The following is a 24,326-nucleotide window of genomic DNA, read 5'->3' on the forward strand; positions in this document are numbered from 1 at the left end:
GATGCTGTTTATTGTCAGTTTGTAAAGTTTATGCGAAGTAGGAAGTAACGTTAGGAATCTCTGATCAATGTGATTGGTAAGGCTGGACCAATGATTTCAAAGTTAGTGCCCGTCGCGATGCAAGTGTTGGAAACAAATCCCAATTGTGAGTCTGGATTTTTCCAGGCTAACAGCATGCAGAAGTCTGCCACTTTTTGAGATATATTATTATAAGCAACACATTATTTAGGATGGTGTACAGTTAGGTACAGGAACAGGTTTTGTTTCTCTCTAGAAAATAGAACAATTATCAACTAGTGGTGATGTGCACAAAGCCTCATCCACACCACACTGTATGATTGAATACAGTTTATGGTTATGGTTATGGATTTGGCAGACGCCTTTGTCCAAAGCGACACACAAATAAAAAACAACATAATATTTAAAACTGAACAGGGAACAGATTAGAATGTTGGTGAAATGATCGGGAGGCGAGCGCTCTAACAATTGAGCCAATAGCAGCACTCTTGAGGCGTCAGGGAGTGAGGTTTACCAACGTTCCAAAAGCACAGCTAAGCTATCTGGCATCCGTTACACTTACAGTAGGCCTACATCATTTTAAACTGCTCAGATCAGTACTGCGCTTGGTAAATGTTTTTTCTTTACCTTTGATTATAAGAGATGTTGAGAGCTTTATGTATTTTATTTATACCTTTAGACTTGTTTATTTTCATTTCTTTTTACTTTCTTTTTACCATGAATTCATTTTGTTATTATATTATGTACGTTTATATCATATTTTCCCAGACTCTTTATTTCATGGTTGCTATATCAATCATTGTGTGTATATGCAATATGAACGTGGGCTGGGAACATTACTGTGAAGGATCTTAATGCTCGGTCAATCTTCCTTAAATAAAACAACTGAAATATAAGCTATAAAATGGAAGATAAGTACACCTGTTATATTGGTACTACTCGCCCAGGCTATGCATAACGTCATTCTTTCGGACCAACCGTGTGAAAATGTAATTATTTCACAGCACATAACAAACATCACCAAAAGACACCAGATGGCATGACCGCGCCAAATGTACAGTTGTTCTCCTGAAACACTGTAAATACTGAAAAGAAAAAAATAGATAGAAAGCATTTAGAAATGGTTAAGTTGTGTAAACAGTGTACTTTAAGTTAGAATAAAATATGAATGTCACACAAAGACTCTGACCACTCTGTTCAATTGTAAAATATATGATATTTATTGATTCAATTGAAATATGTAACATGGAAAATAAAAACACTCCTGGTCATGTCATTCCAGTAACAGCCGTTCTGCCTCTTCCAAATCTCTTTCCATTTCTTCCACTTCCAGTTTTACGGTGCCCATCTCTTCTCTCAGTTTATCCCGTGCCTCTTTGAGGTGCCTCATGACGTTCTGGATTTCCTGGCAAATCAAAGTAATGTGGAAACAAGATTTAGCCTTTAGCATAACACATTTGTGAGGTCTTGGCTCATCACTGTGGTAATCACTATGTGTGTACGACTTGGGCACTTACCTCCAGCTGTCCTCTGTGATCCGATGCCATAGTGTCAAACTTTCCCAGCTCATTTAGTAGATTTTGGGAAATATTCTACACGTTTTAAAAGGGATAAAATAAAAAATAAAAATAGATAAGGGATGCATGGATTCAAGTTTTTCCCTATGTAGTCATGGTAATTTCAGAGTCAAAGGTTGAGCCACAATTATTTCCTGAAAGTGATGCTGTGCAGAGAGAGCTGTAATCCCTGGGGCTATGGATTAATGTGATACAATCATGCAAATTAAACGGTCACACCATGTCCTTCTCCTCTCCCAACTGAAAGCCTTTTGACGCTTAACCAAATCACCCTCAGTGTTGACTTATGACACAGTAGACCACACAGACATACTCAAAGTACCCCAATATGGAAAAGTCAAAGAATACACTCTATGTTTGGACATCAAACTGTAGTGGAGATTTTGTCATCCTCTGAGAGTACCTCCTCTCTTAACACTTCTAACAAACCTAACACACCTAGCTTGCACTTGCCACACACCTCTTCTTTATCCACCTCAATCTCTTGACTGCATCCCTTGGCCTAACATAAACTTGCACGGTCATCCTCTGGTTTTGTATTGTACAAAGGCAGCATTATTTGTGGCCTTTATTGTTACACCAGTGTCTCACTGTAGTTTGAATGTTAAAAGAGTCCAAGAGAGTAAATCAATAAATGTACAATTTAAATGTAGTCTAGGACTAGGCTTAATTCATATTCAAGATACCAGCCCAATGGGAGTGAACGCTATGACAGAAGAAATAAAAGAGTCATACTCTTACCATAACCTCCTTCCTCTGCTCTTCATTCTCAGTAGATGCTTCATGAATCCGCTCACCAAGCACTGAAAGGATTTCATTGAAAGGGAAATATTATATAGTTATCGGTTATAAAACATTCATCTTGTATAAGACAACTAGTCAACCTTCAGACAAATGTTGACATGGTGATTCAATGAATAAGTTAATGAAGTACACAACAAAATCAAATGATAAAAATGTTAGCAGGCCACCTGGGTCCATGTTAGCGGTTACAAGCAGAGTATGGCAGTCCCTCAGACGCTTCTGCATTTCCGAGTTTTCTCCCTTTAGATTACCACACTGCTGCTCCAGTAGAGTTACCTTATTCTATAATCAACCAAAACAATGAAAATACTGCACACAAACGTTAACCAATACATAAATATCCAGTCCATATACAATAGAGTCTGAACCATATGGTTTGGTTCAGTGTATTTTATATTATTATGACTACTTCCCACTAGGAAGACAGACAATATAAGCCAAGAGAAACACAGCAACTCAAAAACTCAATTTTACTTGCCTCCATTTCGACAACATGTTTTTGTAGTTCTTCATTGGTGGAGATTAGAAGCTGGTTATGTTCCTTTAGTTCATTTTGGACTCCATAACGGGTGGAAGGCCTGTGTGATTACATTGCTTCAGCATCTTCAAATAGTATTGTAAACAAAATGAAAATCTGCTCATTGCTTTAAAACCCCAAATTCTCTTTTATTCCAACCAATTTTGGAAATACCCAAGAAAGAGTTGAATCCATAAAATCATCATTATAATTTTCCTCTTCATTTCAGACTGATAGTTTTGAATTATGATTTTTCTAAGGGAACTTATATTTACTAGTATTGTTAAATTATAAACAGTTCAGTATGATAGCTGAAGCTGAGAGAACGTTAGATTGTTGTGATTTGTGTTGTAGAATTTCAACAGGGATACTCACACTTTTAATGTCCTTGTGTTTGCGTTCTTTCTGAAAGTAAAAGTAGACGTATTAAAAAGGAAAATGGAGAGGTGGAGAAGGCAGAGGTAAAATTACATGGAGCTAATGTAAATACCTGCTGCCAACATTGTCACAAACAGGTTTCAGCACTGCTGCTTTGGCATCTGAGTTGACATGGTGTGCTGGGGCAGATTCCTTGACAGTAGTCGCCTTTTTCATCGTCAGAATAGGAACTGCGAAAATGACCAGCTGAAATATTTAAGGCCTGTCCTCAAATGTTTTGCCAATCAATTACCACAGTTAGGTTGTTGTCACCGACTAGCTAGCCAGCGAATATTAATTCACAGGCCGTTAGCAGTAACTTTAATCTAGCGGAAGTGAACAGATGCTTTTGTCTGACCGATTTCAATAAATCGTCTACCCTTCATCTATCCTTGTAAGAGGGTTTCTTACCTGTACTTGAGTTGAGTAAAATTAAATAAATTCCTCTGAAATAACCTTCAACACCAATCTGCCAAACAATCCGAGGCGCTTAATAAATTTGAAAATACAACAACACATGCGTCACTTCCGTGGCACTTCTAGAGCTTGACGACGACTGCCTCCAACTGGTTAGGAGAGTATACTACAATATTTAATGTAGAAGCCGAGAATGTCTAATAAGGGACGGACTCTGGTAGAAGTATATGGCATAAGTAACATGCAGCCTACATTGGGTAGGCTACTCGGTACTTAGCGTTACATCAACAACAACAACAACACAGACACTAGGCCACTACTAATCAATTTCGATTGGTCTCCTCAACAAAACATAGCCCCCTTTCTGCGTAGTGTTTTTGTACTTGCCTCTACAATTTTGTCATATATATTATATTTGTACTTAAATACTTCTTATGTGTCTTGCACCATTTCACCAAGTAAAATGCCTTTTTTTTCCTGTGGAAAAAGAAAAAAAATGGCAATGAAATAAGTCTGATTCTGAATGATGAATGGTCCCCGATATTAGCTTATTTGGAGAAATAAATCCTTTGTATTTTGTACTGTAGTGATTTCTTGAACCAGTCCAAACACACTGCAATTTTCTTCCACTAGATGGAGATAGGCAAAAAAAGTTGAAACTGCACAGGAGAAGTTGGGTTTTATTGCGCATGCTCATGAAGGAGCGGTTAAATTCAAACTGATCTGAGGGCTGGGAACGTCTGCATGTTACTCCCCACTAAAGTTAACAAAAGGACCCTTAAAAATGGAATCCACCGAAACATTTAATTTCGAGTGAGTAAATGTCAGCTGTACACCCTGTGTTACTGAGGTCATGAGAGATCAAGTTGTGTGGGCAGATTTTGAAATGTCTATCAAACGATGATTTCACTTAACAGTTTACTAAGGTACTTGAGGGTAGCTAACATTAAGCTAATGTAGCTAACGTCAATGGAAGACAAGCATAAAAACAAACGTCGACTAGCACTAGCATAGTTAAGTTAGTGTTAGTCTTTAACATTTACTTGCTCTGATGTTGTTTTTCGATTAGCCAGTTGTGTTCATTCTGCACCTACAGCTAGGCTGTAACGTTATGTTATCCTGGATGAAACTAACGCAGATTCAATCTGATGTTGTTTATCGTTACAGCTTTGATCGAGTCGGCCCAAGTAAAAGGCGGATTTCCTCGGTTGGTAACGTTTGCCTTGCTTGTTATTCCACGTTAAATTTCTGACTTGCCATTTAATTAATTAAGGTTACATACTTTGCAGTATATTGCAACATATATATATAATCGTATGCCATATGCTTCGAGCAAACTGTTCACGTTTGTATTGTCATTCATTGTCAGATTTTAAAAGCGCCCCGGACGTCTGTCAAAGTGACAGAGGCTGGTCTGAAGGAGCCACAGGTTGGTAAAATGTTTCCAGCCAGGAGTTGCAGTCACTGTTCAGTGTTTCCCATACATTGACTTATTTGTGGCGACCCACCACAATATCAACACTGACCACTACACAATGATTTTATATGTTGTACTACTTAAACGGGATTAAATCCTTTCATTGTAGAGCTATGTGCACCCTTGCACAGCCTCTCCTTGTGTGTCTGTCCCTCAACAAACATGCATGCACGTTTAAAGAAAACATAAAAAAAATTAAAAAAAAACTGCAAGGATTGTTGTTGGCATAGAATACGACTGGCTAAATCATGATTAAATTCGTTAGGATCATAACCACGTCGCGCTTTTTTTTTTTTTTTTTTTTTTTTTTTTTCAAAACTGTGAACACCCCGTCACCTACCACCACAAATAATATTCAATTCTGTGGGAAACAACGCTGTTTTTGTTGTGAATAATTGAAATGCTTCTAAACGTAGAAATGGCATCTGAATAACAGTAGTTGGTAATTGTTCCTGTATTTTCTATGATGCTGAGGTTGGGGTATTTTTATGCAGAGGTTGACAATGTGTAAAACCCTTACCTACAGATAAAGAAATACACACGTGTTAAAACAGACAACAATGTATGCAAAGTGTATGGTGATCTGTTTGAGCGTCAAACAATACATGAAGAGTTTGGTTCCAAAACGCTATCTCCTCCATTTCCATGAATTTTCATTTAAATAAATAGTTTTTTTACATTTTGCTTTCCAGGTAATGTCATTGGAACTGTAATTGTGTTATTGTTATTTGATTTATCTCTTAATCAAAACAGCAAAACTGCTATTTTATTGATATTACCTGAAATACACATATATAAACATGACCTATCTAATGTTTTTAAAAATGGAGATATAGCGTTTTGGAACCAAACTCTTCAAATGAATTATGGCCTCAGTGTTGCCCCATTTCAAAGCATTTTCACTGCATTTTGGCAGCAAAAACATCTCACTCTACCTTTGATATGCAGATGTGAATTAACAGATGAGTTTGTGTGTGTTTTTTTTAGCAGGGGGATAAGAGCAAACCAACTGAGAAAAGGAGGAGTTCCAGGAGAGTCAGCTTTGCTGCCACGAAAAATGTGGTTGTTTTTTCCAAGTGAGTTGTCAACAATTGAAATCTCTGCATGGCTTTTTCTCAGCCCTGATGATTGTTATAGCCTTGTGCCTCATTTTTTTAGGGATATGACTAGTTCATCTGATGACCAGAGTCCTTCACCAAGTTTGACACCTACGGGTATGTGTTCTTTCATTAATGTTTTAGAAAGAAGAAATAAGTGCAGACTAAATTCTTCAGTACCAAATAATATCTAAGAGCTCAAATATTCAGCTGAAATACAGTGATATGACATTGAAATGCTAGAGGTAAACGAAGATGAACCAAGCTGATCTGTTGGGGAATAGCTGGATTAGGTGGGAATATCAGAAACTGATAAACGTTTTGGAGAATACAATACAGCAGAAATAGTAGTCATCTGGGGGTAAAGACAGGTAGTGCTGGGCGGTATACCGGTTCATACCGGTGTATATTTTCGTTATGATATGAATTTTTAATATACCGCCATACCGGTGTATTTGATTGCACAACGTTTGGAATGCTGCGCCGCGCGACAGTGTTTCCGACGGGGACTTTTTTCACACGCAAGCATGGTGCCACTGCCAGGCATAGTGAGGGTAAACACAAAACACCTTCACAAAACTTCAGTTTTTCCCCTGAAGTATGACCCTTAAGGCTGAATTTCTCCTTAGGTGTTGCACAGAATACCTTAAATTGTTTCTTTAGTTAAGGAAAAACGTTAAGGGATACTGCATTGAAAGGGATTTACCGTCACGAAAATTCTATTGAGATTGTTCAACAGCTGTAACTAGCTGGCGAGTAGGTGATGTCGTTAGTTAGCAACCCACCGAACACAGTGAAGTTTAATGATCTTAATCTTATCATTCTTCTCACTTTAAGAATATTTGCTGAAATTATCCAGGTAGCAAGTAAAGCATGTTATAGACATGAACTGAGCAATACTAGCTGGCTAGTTAGAAATGATCCTGACTGTCATCAGTGCACCAAAACGAACTTTTTTGTTAATGTTTTGCCTAGAGAACCGAACCGAAGCTCATGACAGGCTAACAAGACATCCACATCCACATGAAGTTAACGTTAGCCTACCACTAACGTCATGTAAACCACACAAAAACAAATAAGGCATGTTTCTGATAGGCAGAGTAAGCAAATTAGCAAATAGGTTTTATTTTAAATTGTATAATTTTCAAAAAAGTATAATTATTGCAAGTGGCAATACTTTTTGTATTGGTTTTATACAAGATGTGAAATTTGCACAGTACAAGTTCTGTATTTCGACTGCAATTGTCTTTGCATTCTGATTAGATTCTTCATTAGAATCATGAGTGGCTCTTTGTAAACAGCATCATTTTTCAATGTAGCAATTCCTCTCTCAACCTGTAGAAAATGCTGAACATCTGATTATGCATGAAAAAAAAAATACCGTCATATACCGTGAAACCGTAAGAATTTTGAAAAATACTGTGATATACATTTTGGGTCATACCGCCCAGCACTAAAGACAGGTAAAGTTGAGTATCGTTCGTATAACTGTTCTCACCTGAGGAAGTGAGGAAAATGGGAAAACGGAAGGGACCCAAGTATTTGGTATGTGTGCATTAAAGGGCCTGTTTATGTTTGGTTTTAGAATAAATCTTGGGTGATCTGAGGCTTATTGCACAAAAGCAGAATTAAGACATCCGGGATAAGTTACTGAGCTGCGCTCAATGAATCCAAAACAAGAGTGTACAGGCTTAATTGGTTGCACAAAGAGCAAGCCAGGATGAGCAGACACGGATTCATCAAGCCAGGTGAAACCTATCCTGGATAAGTGCGCGGTCACGGCTCCCTCAAATAGACCCCGCCACCGATCACAGATTCACTGATTCACCATGGCAACTAGAGCGGCTTCATTGCTTCTTCTACGGTGTGAAGTAGGTAGCGATAGCCTTTTCACAACAGCAACAAACAGTAACACCTCTGTTTAGGAGAATATTGCAACTAGTGCTGCGACCACCACACACAAAATGGTTAGGCACTCCCGTGACGGGTCGGGAATGGCGAGTATGTAAAAGTTAATTAATGATCACAAACGTTTCAATAATGATAGTGGGTCTAGGTATATGTGATAACAATGTGTAGTGGGCAGTGGAATAACTATTGTTTTCCGTTTGTGGTGACTGCTGACTGAGATAAGGGATGAGATTAAGTAGATCCTGGAACTTAGCCTGGTCTGGAGCAGGCTAGCTCCACAGAATAAATCGCCATGGTAACTTATACCATAACATGTCCTGCTGCCCCCTATCCCGCTTTTGTGCAACTGGATCATGGATAAATTGAGCCAGGATAACCAAGATATCCCTGCTTAATCCCTTATCCTAGTTTTGTGCAATAGGCCCCTGATCACAAGTGGTCAGCTGAGATACATCACTGTTTACACTTGTATCCTCCTAGGTGCACAGCAAGAGATGTTGCCGACCGTTGTGTTTAGTTTCTGTTACTGCCAACGTCAGTCATTAGAACTCCCATTGTCCGGGATGCATCAGAACGCATTAGTGTTTACACTACAAAAGATATGTGGTCAAATACGACTCACCTCAGCAAGTCGTTTGAGTGATCGGCTCACAACGTGTCTTGGTGATTGTTGTCACACTTGTATTGAGAACTGACCACCTGTGATCGGATCATCTAAGGCTGTATTTACACTGGCAGGCCTTGATGCACACCATGCTGTGTTTGTCGTATGATCAGTGAGTTCTGCAATCTGATGCAAGATGGGGTTTGACAGTGTCAGAATTAGAATTTAGAATGAGAGTTCCATTTAGAGTTACTACAGGTTTCGATTTTTTGCCTATATCTATATTTTTTGGACTGCCTGTTTACATCTAAGTTTCAAAGTGGGCCATATTAGATGGTTGTGTTTACATGGTTCGCTAACTTGCTTAACACTTGAGACAACACGCATGCGCACCAGAGGGATTTTGGTCACCAAAACGAAAGCAAACATACAGACGAGACGGTGCTGAAAATGCACAAGATAACACAAGCTTACATTATTAGGCTATTTAAATGGCTAGCTGATTACTTTCATCACCGAAGTGTCTTGCAGGGCTCTACACTAACATTTTTTTTCAGGAGCACTTGTGCGCCCAAATTAAATTTAGAAAAAAAATTTAGGAGCACAGACAAAAATTTGGGCGCACAGTCAGTTCTGTACTTAACTTACACATAATCTAACATTATACTGCAGCTAACAGTTAAACATGCCAGTGCACCAATTGCGAATATTAAGAATGACTGACAACATTTAGGCTACAGGAAACAGGATTTTAAAGATCAGTGCCTACTTTATTTTCAGTCTATTCTATTTTCCTACATTTTGTTAATGTAAAATAATATAATACATTGCCATATTTGCATTTAGCCTATATCAAGTATCCTGCCAAATGTAGGCTAATTTATTTATTTGTGAATCCATCTATAGCTAATCCAAATATGCCCATGGTGACCTATCTGACTGCATACTGCCTAATACTACTACTAAAACAGTCCATTTACTCTTCCACAAAACCCAACATAGGCTAATCAAGGATATATGTTTTATACTTTTAGTTTTTATTTGAAATATCTGCATTGATGGGGGCAGTAGGCAAACGTTAGGCCTACTTTCGTTTTGCACTTCAGCTTGTATTGGTGTAAACAAACAAGCATGCGTGGAAGCCTGGAGTTGTGAGTAGCGTTCTACCTTTGAATAAAATGTCCGAGTATTACGGAAGGCTACTTTTGTGCTGGTTAGCTACAGCTATATTTTGCATATTGCAGCCAATACGTCAACTAGGCTAAAAGGCATGCTCCTTCTCTCACTGCATTCTCAGAATCTCATCCTGTTCCTCCTATATCCAATGAATTCGGTGGATAGAAGAACTAATTTCTTCAATCTTTGCATCTTGGCTGGCTAGTCTAACTTTCCGCTTTTCCCTGCGCTCTTGGATTTGATAGAAGCGACTACTAGCGAGTCACAACGTGAAACTGCTAACGTTGATGGGAGGTGTAGTTTGTATGCTGCGGCGTGATTCTATGGTTTGCACCAGTAATGTTTCTCGATGTTGCGGTGTATTTTGTAGACAAACATTGACATGGTTAGAAGTCATTCGCACCAGTGCGCCTAAATATTTTTTTGCACTCGCACGGCATCATTTTTACTCGCATGTGCGAGTGAAATGGGCGCACTGTAGAGCCCTGGTCTTGAGAGGTTTGCAAAATAGGCTGTCGGTTTTATTTAAGGGGGAAAAGGAAGTGGAGAGCCCACATTCCAGCATTTGCATCTCTGTTTTCATTGTAATTTCTCCGTTGTGCTAGTTGTGAATGTGAAAGCAATGTTATGGGTTTGTTTGGTGCAACTGGATTAATGGATAAACCTTGATTTAATCCAGGTTAAGACTTAATCCTTTTTGGTGCAACCCACACTATGTGTAATGTAACTACGAAAAGGTAAAAGATTGTGGGCATTTTCAACAATGTGCAAGTTGAAAATGACAGAATATCCAATCTGCCCGTTTAGACGGCAGTAGTATTGGCACATTTCCGATTCATATCTGAATATGAATTTATTTCCACATATGAATGAGGCCTGAGAGCAAAAGAAAATCAGAATTGGGTCGTGTTCAATTGAGGGTGTAAACATACTGTAGCTTAAGATGCATTTTAAAACAAATGTAACTGGGGTCAAAAATTGATACACTTAATGAGCATTCTCAATCTTAGACTGGCAGATTGAGCCAACTGTTGTAAAGGATTGTAGTGAGAACACTGTCTGGTGTGACTAGTAATGGAGAAACACTTACATGGCAAGTGGCTTACATGGTAAGAGGGCCACTTGTATCTTCTTAGGGCCTCAGGACGGCCAGAACTGGCTCTGAAACATAGCATTATGCAGTTTTCTCCTCTTCTCCTTTGTAATTAACTATGATGTCCAAACCATGGTATTATCCGGACTGTGGCTTCTGTCTCATTACATTCAAAGTCCTGGGACATTACTGTGCTGACTCAACACTTCGCTATAACATACTTATAACACTAACTTATTTGGTGGGAAAAGTACGATGTCTGTCAGCAAGCAAAGTTCTTGTGTATGAAACATAGACATAACAATTAGAGTTACAGATATGTTGGCGATGCATGCATTTCCATTGTTTACTTTTTATTTCACTCATTTTGTTTAACTCTATTTACAGGAGCAGACTGTCAAGATGCCAAGTAAGTCCAGCCTTTTAAGTAATTTTCATAAAATTTCATGATGTCCCTCTTAGAATGGACTAAAGCTGTGTGTGGCTTGTGAAATAAATGTTGATGTAAAATGTCAAAATGTTTAAAGTTGAACATGTAAAACTTGGAAAGGCTTCAGTATCAACGTCAAATTATGCCTGATGTTTGGGCTATTGTTTAGACAATGAACTAACATTAAACTAACATTAGAAACTTCTTTTTTTTGTAGAGGCATCTATGATGGTAAGTACTGTGTTTCTCTCAATATTTTCCCTCCACTGTAGTTGTCTTTTGGTAAATTTTTGTTGTTTACCATAATAATACTCTAACATGATGGCATGTTTTTTCCTATCATCACAGGCATTGACAACCTATTAAAGGCACCCCTGCATGAGCCCCATCAAAGGAAGAAGGTTGGCCAAGTTTATGTATAAGTGCTTTGTGCACAATATTTGATATGTTTTCCAATAGTTATTGAAAATATTGTAATGAATGTTACTTCTTGAGGTGCTAAATCATAATTTGAGATGAAGAGTTTTTAAATTCAGTTAAGCCTCTTGAACACTCGCATGACTTGAAGAACATGGATTTTTGTGGAGTACAGATGTACTGGATGGTTGTTTGATCCTGGCCAACATGTTTTGGTTAGTTCTCTCAATGTTTTGATCTTGTTTTGTTTCTTTTTAATATCTCAAACAGATTCAGTTCTTCTCAGATCCAGTTCTACCAGATGGTTGTGACGATAAGACAGTACTGTTCGGAGAAGACACCGCATGCATGGACATGACTCACTGTCATACAATTATCATTGACAAAGACTCTGATAAAAGTGACTTGAACTTCACAATCAATACGGATATGTCAGTCAGCAGGATCAGCAAACCTATGAACACAAAGAATGCCATGCTACAGAATGCGGAACCGGATTTTGGCACTTTCCTTGCGAGTGTTTCTCAGCAGCAGGGAGCTGGGAAGAATACAAGAAATGAGAGATCTTACATGACTAGAGATCAGACATTGTTGTTTGGAGATGATACAGCATGCATGGATATGACCAAATGTCACACAGTTCTCATTGATAATGATTCAGGTGAAACTGATTTAAACTTCTCAAAGAAAGCACCGATGTCGGCAAGTGATATCTTTAACACTCCAAATAAAGGCAGCAACATACCACAAGCAAATGTAGGAATTCCAAAAAAGCCAGATGCCGATTCAGATTTTGGATTGTTCCTTGCAAGTTTGTCCAAGAAAAAGGGACTTGGGAATAATTCAAAAGAGGAATCTTGCTCATTTGTTGAGGTTAGTAGTGTTCCCACCCAGAAAGTGGATTCCAAGGGCTTTCTTGCCAGTCTAAATGCCCGACGTACAGTAATCAACAAAGAGAACCAGCCTCCTGCTCTGTCATACTCTGTTTCAAAACCTCAAGGCCTTCACATTAGGACACCAACTACCCCATCAACTGATGACTTCATGGATCTAACAAAAAGTTATACAGTTGCAATAGATGGAAGAGGTTTTCTTCAAAAGCAACAAGAGGAACAGAAAGAGAAGCCATGGGCCATTGGACGGGGTAGCGCCAATGCATCCAGACTGGATTGTGATGGCTTGATAGGTTCCCTGAAATCACCTGATCCAGATGACATGGACTTGACAAAGAGTCAGACCGTTGCAATCAACTTTAAAAGAGTGGATTTGGTGAGGTCCTCATTAAGCAATGGCAGGAGGGGTGAGGTGGATCCCAACAAAACACAGATTTTCTCTGGCGATAACATTGGAATGGAGCTCTCAGGAGTCATCAATGTAACAGCGGAACAGGAAAATTTCCCTGCAAAGAAGACCATCCAGACAGAATCTAATTTCCCTCTTTCAAAATCCAGGGGGGCTACTGTCCTGGATGCCCTATCAGTAAGTCACCCCCACAGGATTCATCATTTTCAGAATGATCACTGGACTGTTGACCCTGCAAATACTGATGACATGGAAATGACAAAGAGCCAGACTGTGGTAATTGACACCAAGGGCTGTGAACAGAAAAAAAAAATGGATTTGATGAGGTCCCTATCGAGCAGTGTCAGGAGGAGTGAGGTGGATCCCAACAAAACACAGATTTTTTCTGGTGATAACGTAGGAATGGAGCTTACAGGAGTCATTAATGTAACTACGGAAGAGGACAATTTCCTTGGAAAGAAGACCCTCCAGAATGAATCTAGGTTCCCTCTTTCAAAATCCAGGGGGGCTACTGTCCTGGATGCCCTATCAGTAAGTCACCCCCACAGGATTCATCATTTTCAGAATGATCACTGGACTGTTGACCCTGCAAATACTGATGACATGGAAATGACAAAGAGCCAGACTGTGGTAATTGACACCAAGGGCTGTGAACAGAAAAAAATGGATTTGATGAGGTCCCTATCGAGCAGTGTCAGGAGGAGTGAGGTGGATCCCAACAAAACACAGATTTTTTCTGGTGATAACGTAGGAATGGAGCTTACAGGAGTCATTAATGTAACTACAGAAGAGGACAATTTCCCTGGAAAGAAGACCCTCCAGAATGAATCTAGGTTCCCTCTTTCAAAATCCAGGGGGGCTACTGTCCTGGATGCCCCATCAATAAGTCACCCCCACAGGATTCATCATTTTCAGAATGATCAGTGGACTGTTGACCCAGCAAATACTGATGACATGGAAATGACAAAGAGCCAGACTGTGGTAATTGACACCAAGAGCTGTGAGCGGAAGAAAATGGATTTGATGAGGTCCCTATCGAGCAGTGTCAGGAGGGGTGAGGTGGATCCCAACAAAACACAGATTTTCTCTGGTGATAACATAGGAATGGAGCTTACAGGAGTCATTAATGTAACTACGGAACATGAAAATTTCCCTGAAAAGACCCTCCAGACAGAATCTAGATTCCCTCTTTCAAAATCCAGGGGGGTTACTGTCCCGGATGCCCCACCAGTAAGTCACCCCCACAGGATTCATCATTTTCAGAATGATCAGTGGACGGTTGACCCAGCAAATACTGATGACATGGAAATGACAAAGAGCCAGACTGTGGTAATTGACACCAAGGGCTGTGAGCGGGAGAGGCCCAGTAAAAGACGGAAAAGTCTGGCCATAAACAGAAGTGTCATGTTCGCACAAAATGATGAAGGTATGGAGTTCAATAAAGGTTTTACTGGTCACATAGAGGCAACTGAATGTAAGAATAGCATTACTCTAATGACTGATGCGTCCCTTCCTTCTAGTCAGGCCAGCGTGTTGCAGATATCGACTGCATGTGAACACACTGGATTTACAAGCGAAAAATCAGCTGTTATGGATTTCAATCCCAGTGAAGTATCAGATGGCTGTAAAAGTAGTGCAAAGAAATTCTTCCCATTTGAGTCCTTGATATCTAAACCCTGTGAATCTGAGGGAATTACCGCAGATCTGTCATTTGTTACTGGCCAGAAGAACCTCTTTCCATCTCTTGGTATAGATGACATGGAGCTTACTAGCAGCAAACATGTGTCTGCTGATTTACAAGTGGCGACAAAGTCCATGTCGTACATGGCAACCAAGTCAAAACCTCAGTATCTTTCTGGTGAAGGCAATGACATGAAGATGAAGTTTGCCAATCTACCATCTGATGAACATAATGGTGCACCACTTCAGGAGGAAGATCCGATCTCTTCATGCACCGACAAAAATGCCGATTCAGCCAAACCGGATCCAGTTTCTCCACCTGATCATACTGTCACCAAGAGAAGCGATCCAGAATCCCAAAAAGTAAAATCAAGGCGGAGGAGCCTGCTAGATCTACAGTCTAAACTGAGACGTATCTCACAAAATATCAATGAACCTGACAAAAGTGTAGTTGACCGTGCAACTTTACCATTACCCCGTTTAGAAGTAACAGAAAAGTTTTTTGATAATCCTGAAATGGTAGACACAGTGGGTTGCAGGAGCCAGACGACTGTAGAAGGGGTGTCCGAACAAATGGATAATGTTGAAAGCTTCAAAATTGCCTCCCTGGCCAACAATGAGACTAAACCACTCACAGCCCGACTCTCGTTTGGTGGCTTTCTACCGAAATTGCCATCAAGACCTAAGCCAGTTCTTACTGATCACGTTGTATCTGAAACCTCTTACACCTTCAAAAGTAACTTTCGTGAAGGCGGCCAGGATGCTACTTCTACTAATCTACTTGACAACTTTGAAATGGATGATATCAATGACGAGCAGCTTCCTGAGATGAGTAGCGAAGAGGACATCTCGGTAACAATTGATGACCAATCTCTCAAGCAAACCCAGTGGGAAGATAACCACTGCAGTATGAATTCAAAGCCAGAAGACCTGGAGGATGATGTCTTCTCCCCAACTCTCAATGTCACTAAAAGCCTGAAAAGGGCGTGTCCAGAAGATGGCCACGATCATGTGCCTCTCGAGAAGAGAAAACAAGATGTCTCACCCTCTGAAGTCACGGTAACATTAAAATATTTATTTTCATTTTGATTTGATGTTTTTAATATACTTTAAAATGTTTCCACTGCTTAATATACTCTAAAAATGTTTCCACTGCATACAAAATGACTATTCAAAAAAATTCCTGGAATGCTTAAATATTAGAAAGGTATCTTTGTTTACAGGGGTCAGCGTTCAGTAGTGTCCAGTGGGATGCTAATGCCACAGAAGAAGCTTCTAATGTGATGACAAAGACAATAGATGCCACTGGCTCCAGCAGCAACTCCACCTACCTTAAATCTGAGGCCACCTTTGAGTCAAGTGAGTGGTTCTCTTATCTGTGGTGAATCAGAAGAAAGCTGTGTGCCTTGTAACTTATCTAACCATCATTTTATGAATTCTGTTAAAACCAGCCAATCAAATATTTAACATGTTTACATTTCCAGCATACAAGTACAGCCAGTGTGACTCCCAGATTGACAGGACTTTGGATTATGAATTTGATTTTCATAAGGTACTTAACATGATCTTTTACATTCAAATTTAATTCATATTGCTGAATGCTTTTGTTTACAGCAATATACGTAGTGCATAGTGCAAAGAAAATACACCTGAGTTAGACTTTGTATTTCCTAGTCAAATCGATGGCCTTTGTGATGTTAGACTTTTGCTCTAGCCATTGAGCTACAGGGGTGTTGCTTGTATATTTTATCACATACTTTTGATTTTCAGAAAATTGAAGATGGAAGCATCACAGTGAATGAGTTCCTGAGGCACTTTGGCATCGACTTTGTCATCCACAGATCCCGCCCAAGTGCCCTCCCTGACAATGTGAGAATCATACAACTCAGTGTTTGTGAATCAGTGTTTGTGATCTTGTGATGTACTGGTAAATGCTTAAAGGGGAACTATGCAGTTTGTTTAGCTTAATTTACCTCATCTTCACAGCTTCAGAGTCATTGGAATGGTTAAATGAGTTTTTCTGGGGTGAATGGTGATCGTCTCGCTTCCCCCTAGCGTCTGTGAGCAGAAAAAACACCCTTGCAACGTTGGGCTGGCGGACTCGGAGACAAAAAGTCTTGCAGCCTCGCGATGTAACAAATTGCTTTACTGAACTACACACATACACACTAGGCAGCGGCTAGAACAAGGTAGAGATGGAGCTTCTCAGACATTCGTCATGGTAAGCAAAAAGCGAGTAAACCGTTGTCGGAGGAACAGGGAACGAGGAAACAGCAGACTGACCGATTGAGGAGTGCCGTAAAAGATATACTCTAAAGCTGTAGAAAGATAAACCTGCGAGCAAAAAGCTAGAAAACCGCAAAGAAATTACCAAAACTGCGTAGTTTCTCTTTAAGATCTCTCCACATTCACATGAAACATGACTCCTTTCCGTAGTTTTCACCTAACCCTACACCACAATTGGAAGACTTACTGAAGGAGACGTACATCTACCGGCCTAAACAGAGGATTTACGAAGTTGACTGTGGAAAGCTTACTGATAAGGTTGAGGGGTATGTATCTATGGCTAATGTCAAAAGAAGAGCAACAGCCAGTAACTTTGATATATATAATGCTGTAAAATGTCTATGTCTGATCAAATTTCTGAAGACCGATACAGAACAGTACATTTAGAAATGCACAATAGCCCTTAAAATGAGCAACACTTCATAAACAAATGTTGCATATAAATGTAAGTGTTATTTTACTTGATAAAACAGTAGATGTTTCTTACATTATATATCTGGTTTTAGCCTCAAGTCACGAATGCAGCAACAAGACCATCCCCTCAAACACATCAATGAGTCACTTTTGCCGGAGTTAGCAAATCTCTCTAAGGAACAGGTATTGACCTGATATCAATTAATTGTGGTGTTCATTGGTGTTGACTGTAGAGCTTTTCACATTTGTCTGACTGACATTTATTTGACTTTTTTTTTCCTTCAAGTTACTGAGCTTTGGTTCCAAGTTGAAAGAAAGGAAGGTGTATTTTCGAAAGAGAAGCAAAATGATTTCTCATGAAATGAAGACAGGAATGTATTCAGAACTTGTGCATACAACACAGGTATGAGCTGTATACCAAAACTAATCAAATATTTTACAATGTTACACACATGAATTCAACAATATTCTTTTTATTTTTCTACAAAAACCTTCAGGAGGCCAAACAGAAACTTGAGGAAAAGGTGTTGGAAACAGACACATTGCTGAAAGATCTTGATGCCTGTATTCATGACTTGGAAGCTGGTATGACTTACTTTTTTTTCCTTGAGCCACATGGTTTTTACTGACATTTAAAAATAGTAATAGTGGTATATTACTCCAGACCCTTCTACACGACAGTTTCCTCTTGTTTGATTCTGTAGAACTGGCAGCTGTTGATTGTGCCCTAAGCGTTGACCAAGTGCATGTACAGAGTGATGTCCAGCCAGCCCTTAAAAAGAGACAAGAAGGTAAAACGCCACACATTTTGCTTCCCTAAACTCTGAAAAAGCATTTAGTCATATTACAGGTAATTCACACACTTGTGTTTTGTTGTTTATCTAGAACTGGAACGATTAGATAGTGCTGTTGCTGAAAAAGAAAGGTAAGCATTTTCTTTTAGAGTATAGAAGAGTAAAATATTATAATATGCATTTTCTCACAATTACAAAGGCAAGGTACCTAAAGGTGACTACACCTACATAAGCCCTTTGTATGATATAATGGATATCTTAACACAAAACGTTACGCAAGATTTCCATTGGTGATTGCAATACATTAAAGTACAATGGCATCTCAGACTATTCAGCTTTAGTGTCGATGTAAAGATTTGTTGCAAAAAAAATATGCTGGTGATCTGCGCAGGCAAATGGTCGACATGGAAAATGAGAAGAAGAAAAAGGCAGAAAAATTGGAGCGATTACGTGAGGAGATGAAGGATATAGAGAAACACACCTCTGTCCTACACAGGTAATTTGCTGATATATTTAGAGAAAAGATTGCTGTCCTGATGATTTTTCCCTTATTGTTTGGATTTTTTTTGTTCATACATTTTTGCTATTGTTCCAGTGTGAACGAATGGAAGTTGAGTCTGAAAGAACACGAAAGGACTCGATTCAGTTTTCTACATCAGATGCTATTCTTGGAGGTGGTACATCAACCGTCCAGTGGTACGTAGCGCTTTGTTGATACTCTTAAATATGAGCATCACAGAGACTTTCTAATGAGAAGACACAGCACTCAAAGAATCTCTATAGAAATGCATGGGAATCGTTCGTAATGCTAATATAGCAGTAGTCTCTACTAGGGTTGCAAAGAGGCGGAAAATTTCCGGTAAATTTCCCGAAACTTACCATGGGAAGTTAGGCTGTGGAATTTTGGAAATATTCCAAATTGGAAACTTTAATGGAATTAAAGGAAATTATGGGAATTTACGGGAATTAACTGGGAATTTTGGGTAATTCATACAAACTGTTTAATATACAAACATTAATTTATCGTAATGAGCAATATGATTTGTATGTTCCTATTTTCGCTTAGCTTAGCATACAAAGCTAGCTAGCATGCTTGCGGGAATCCAATTCTCTGCCTATTGTTCACTAGCGTGCTAAACTAGCAACACTGAACTGCCCAAGATACACCACACCACTCAACAACAAAATCCTATTGGTTGGAACATTTTTTCCCATGCACATGAACGCGCCATAAGATTCCTTTATGTCTAGCCTATGCTAAATTGCTGTGTGCATGTGACTGACTGATGTGCAGGGTAGAAATTCGACTGAAATTGCATTAAATCAGGTTGTTTTAACTAATATTATGCTGCAAGATGGGGTTTTGTCCACTACATTTAAGTTCCCTGTTATAGACTAACTTGCCATATTAAAAATTTCCAGTTTATTCCTATTAATTCCCGTTTATTCCTGTTAATTCCCATATATTACCGTTAATTCCCATGGAAAGTTTCCAACTTTGAAAATTCCCGAAATTTTGCAACCCTAGTCTCTACACATATCCCGCCCCTTCCTGTATGCCTCCCCATTCACTTGAATAGGTACATAGCTGCCCGATAACTGCCCAAAGGGCATTACAAGATGGCTGCAGAGTTGCCTGAAAGGACTTTGGTATCAATCACAAATGTCCTTATGTGTATCATTTGTAATTTTCCCTTAGGAATGCTTGCCCCAAAAGGTGAAATGGCACAGAAACTTTGTGACATTTCGTTTGATTTTCGATTAGACGGTACGTTCTTAATCATGTCCATTTAGTCTTTTTATTCTTCTCATTCTATCATATGATCATTTTATTCTCATCACTTTTTTTCCCCGTCTTGAACAGCTGAAAAATCTAAGTGTCACACCGTAATGGTTCATGACCTGCTCTCCCAACTTCTCAAGTCTGGAAAGGATTGGTTAAAGAGGTACTCCACCACTCTCGACATTCCTATGGTAAGTTTTCGTGGCAAAAGGGAAAACTGAAAGAGCTGCTTATCGGACCATTCTGTGACCCTCCTCCTAGGTCTGAACAGCCACTACTGGAGGGCACTAAATAGGCATATCTCCAAATTCCTTTTTGCAAAAGCAACATATTGAACCATACAGACTGGAAGTTACCTGCATCTTACAGCTACATATGTTGATAGGATTTGTGTACACACATTCAATCTCATAAAATAATCTAGTTGTAGAGTATAACTACAGTTTCTATGCATTTGTTGACAATTTACAGGTTCCAAACAGATAAAAACCAAGAAAAAGTTTGTTAATTGCAGTGATGTTGAGGAATACCTTATTTAAAATGCCATCAGAGCTTGCCATTATTAAGTTCAGTGACATTGTCATCATTGGACAAAAGAAAAGACCTACTTACTATATCTTTAACTCATCAGTGCTAATGTGAGGTAATTGAGCAGCTCTCCCTTCTCAGCTTCTACATGAAGTGAGTCTGGTGGTGAGCCGCATCCGACTTCTCGGTGAGGAGATCCACCGGCTGAAGAGGTGGGGAGCGCTGAGACTGGGTGTCCTGGAGATCAAGTGTGCAGACAGACAGTACGTCTGAAGTCTTTCATCAAGTTCTTAATCTCCCAATGATACTATTCTTATAGTTGCTTCATGCCGTTCTAAGCAGGCCTGTTTAACCTGTCGGATGATTTTTTCCATTACAGGGTCCAAATAGTTTTCTCCAGCCTCAAAGCGTTTGTCAAGTTTCAGCTAACCCTGGCGATTACCAGTGCTTACCCCTTTGGAGGCGTAGCGATCCAGAGCTTCCAGAACTACATTGGAAATACAAGGTTAGTCCTTCACTAAACATGGGTGGTTAAGCTTTGTTTTGTGATTGACAATATACTATATGTATTGTTCATATAGTAAATACAGGGTTCCCACGGGTCATGGAATTTCTGGAATATCATGGAATTTTGGGAAGTCTATTCCAGACATGGAAAGTCAGGGAATTTTATCATTTTTGGGGCAAAGTCATGGAATATCACAGAATTTTGTTGAAGCAGTTTAAAATTTACTTACAAAAATACATTATACAAATATTTCCATGCAGGGTTGGTGCATATCTGGTTATTAGCTTTACTGCTTGCTTGAGTAGCCCAACTTTGTTTATTCAATGCTCGTTTATTCATATCCAGATCTAAAAAAGTAAAAGATTCTTGAATGTTATACGGCTGCGGTGAAATTATTGTCCGGTATATTGTACCATTCATTATAGTAAGTCATGGAAATTCAGTTTTTTTTTGTCAGGGAAAAGTCATGGAATTTTACATTTGACTTGACTTAAAGTGGGAACCCTGAATGTAAAAAAGCCATCAACCATTAAATGCACATGGTTTACTGTGTGAGTGTAACCTGTGTTGTGTAAACTGCAAAGTCTTGTACTGGACTGAACTTCCCTTGGTGATGGCATAAGAGGGGGGTGTGCCATCAAGGAGGTTCTGTGAATTTTGTGTGTAGTCTGGTTTTAGTGATTACCTTGGTTACTTTCAACATATTTTCAATCACTTTTATTTTCTCCCTCCCAGAGTTGACCAGATTGAGGATTTAGTCTCATCCATTGAACCAGCCAAGGGCTACTTAACCAAGATTATCAAGATGATTCATGATCATATCCTCGTCTAAAACATTTTGATGACCGATATTCCTATATTTGTTATTCAAATACTGGGATACATAATATATATGTTTTCATAATGATTGTTTTTGTCATTATGTTTCTGTACATGTTTTGTCTGTCATGTGTATTACCCCGTTAAAAAAATTGAACAAATGTTTGTAGAGATAATGTACTCGATGTTTGTGTCCCACAATTAACTCCGAAATTAAGGTATTGAAATCTCACAGACTGGCAGCTGAGAAAACAAACACATTCCTGACATGTAAATATTTGTACAAAATTCTGTTGTTTTGTTTGTTTGTTTTTTTCACTCACTTTGCTGTTGATGTTTGGCATATTCAGATTAAACCATCCTTAATAAATGCTAAGGCTTAACATTTTCATTCATTCAACCTTTCTTTATTCTCGGAATTTCTTTGAGGGTCGTCCTCATTTCCAGTGGATTTGTCTCTTCCTCATGTATGACTTTATGTAATGCTATTCCATTTGTATTGCATATAAGTGTATAATCCTAATTGACATAATTCCAATATTGTTTTTTTAAGTAGTTCACTCAGACAGGGCTGAAACCGTTAGGAATCAAAGGTCTTTGGTTCATTGCTCCACTTTTCGCCCAGTGAGGGTTCGATCTTTGTGTGCCATTGACACATAGGAAATGCATGCATCATATTGGAAGTGGCATCATGAATATGCCTGGCGATCCGCCAAAGAGCTCTTTGGATCCGTCAATCAGTAGCATCAACGACAAACTGGAGATGTGACCTCACCTACCCAAGTCCACCTGTTGACAGTAGGGATGGCCGCTATTTAAACACTAGTAAGTGAGAGGAGTCACATGAAATGGATTGGTATGCGTAGGCAATCTGTCATATTTTGCAAAGTAACTGAAAAGCCTACCAGCACCTGTTGACGGGGTGATGAGTGTTTAAACATGGGGAAGTCATTTTTTTGCAGTGACCGACCGCGTTGAAATTAGTTCCCAGATCTGGCGGTCCTCTGGCGTTTTGCTCATCGGTTTAAATGCCCCAATATTTTGGCGCTATTGGTCTAAAATCTTTTTTCATTTATTCAGTTATACCAAAGATTGTTAAGGCGGAGCAAGATACTTCGTAGTAGCTTATGTCTATGGGCGCGAAATGGGGATCGAATCCTGTCTGCATAAAGAGGCGTGTCGATGACGTATTGACGAGCGTACGTTGCAACCGGCCAACAGCAGCTGCATAAATAACCGGCGCACACCTGATATAAGGTTGATTTTCTCCAGACTGGAATGCTCAAAAATGCTAAAAATGTACCTGAACTGTTCAGAAGGGTTTGAGGATCATGAAAACGTGCCCGAAATTCACATTCCTAACTCTATAGAACCAAGACCTTAGCATATGTGGTGAAATTCTGAGCTATGCCCATAGACTTCAATGGAGCAGTCGCTGCCTCTGCTCTGCATAAAGGGGGATTTTGACCCCCCCTCGTGCGATCCGGGTTCCCGGAAGTGGCTCCTGATTAAACATCTTGCTCCGCCTTAACAATCTTTGGTTATACTCTGTTTTAATAACATTTCATGTATTTTCTTGATATTCATAACAAGTTAAATTGAAAGAGATGGTAGTCCAATGGTGGACCAGAAGTGGCATGTCACCAGTGGTCCGCTATCAATCTGATTTTGCATCTGGGTTAGCAGTGGGGTGTTTTGATAATTTACATTAACATTAATTCATACATTAACATGTATTCATTTGGCAGACGAGCAGGGCTGTGTAAAGTGCTACAAAAAATAGTCTATGGATGTGCTATGGATGATTTACCAGTTTAGCACCAGTGACACCTTATTTAACATGTTTATAGACTCTAGACCAGTGTTTCCCAACCTTTTTTTCCTTGAAGGCCCCTTTGCCTGTGTCTAAGACAAGCCAGGGCCCCCTACCCCAACTCCTACCCGCATACACACACAAAGAATAAAGTGATTAATTACAAACTTATAAGTTCAGAGGTAATGCATAGCTATTTAAATGTGGAACAAAAATATGTTTTAATTTGGATCATACAGAATTTTGATTATCCAATTTGGTGTGTTATTGGGATTTTATACATTTCATGTGCACAAATATAATTTTGGTAACCTTACAACCTCAGCCCAGGCAACATTGTGCGGACCCCCTGCAATCTCTGGCGACCCCTAGTGGGATCCGCGGACCCCAGGTTGGGAACCACTGCTCTAGACCAGGGGTTCTCAAACTTTTGTGGGCCGGGGA

At 39.3% G+C, this 24,326-nt stretch overlaps 2 protein-coding genes across 4 annotated transcripts; one reads left to right on the plus strand and one right to left on the minus strand.

The window, feature by feature from the left end:
• Nucleotides 1-1,214: 1,214 nt before the first annotated feature.
• knstrn (kinetochore localized astrin (SPAG5) binding protein) lies at nt 1,215-3,883 on the minus strand. 3 transcript variants are annotated; one of them, XM_048250710.1, is made up of 8 exons: nt 3,745-3,883; nt 3,407-3,524; nt 3,292-3,321; nt 2,878-2,977; nt 2,567-2,681; nt 2,337-2,398; nt 1,536-1,610; nt 1,215-1,423 (listed from the first exon to the last, which is right to left on the minus strand). In XM_048250710.1, the coding sequence occupies exons 2-8, from the start codon at nt 3,508-3,510 to the stop codon at nt 1,292-1,294; spliced, it is 618 nt and encodes a 205-aa protein (XP_048106667.1). In that variant the 5' UTR covers nt 3,511-3,524; nt 3,745-3,883; the 3' UTR covers nt 1,215-1,291. The 3 variants fall into 3 exon arrangements, with proteins under 3 accessions (XP_048106667.1, XP_048106665.1, XP_048106666.1); XM_048250708.1 differs by having other exon boundaries at nt 2,564-2,681; XM_048250709.1 differs by having other exon boundaries at nt 2,564-2,681; nt 3,407-3,540; nt 3,745-3,877.
• A 591-nt stretch (nt 3,884-4,474) lies between these two features.
• knl1 (kinetochore scaffold 1) lies at nt 4,475-22,456 on the plus strand. Its single transcript, XM_048251226.1, has 25 exons — nt 4,475-4,563; nt 4,918-4,957; nt 5,120-5,179; nt 6,215-6,303; nt 6,386-6,441; nt 11,496-11,517; nt 11,756-11,769; nt 11,887-11,939; nt 12,226-15,996; nt 16,161-16,296; nt 16,422-16,489; nt 16,708-16,806; nt 17,374-17,489; nt 17,730-17,820; nt 17,924-18,040; nt 18,135-18,222; nt 18,342-18,428; nt 18,523-18,562; nt 18,823-18,927; nt 19,027-19,127; nt 20,131-20,199; nt 20,296-20,405; nt 20,884-21,005; nt 21,122-21,247; nt 21,986-22,456. Exons 1-25 carry the CDS (start codon nt 4,535-4,537, stop codon nt 22,080-22,082), a joined length of 5,706 nt encoding a protein of 1,901 aa, XP_048107183.1. The 5' UTR covers nt 4,475-4,534; the 3' UTR covers nt 22,083-22,456.
• Nucleotides 22,457-24,326: the final 1,870 nt, after the last annotated feature.

This window comes from Alosa alosa, chromosome 8 (genome assembly GCF_017589495.1).
Source record: "Alosa alosa isolate M-15738 ecotype Scorff River chromosome 8, AALO_Geno_1.1, whole genome shotgun sequence".
NCBI lineage: Eukaryota > Metazoa > Chordata > Actinopteri > Clupeiformes > Clupeidae > Alosa > Alosa alosa.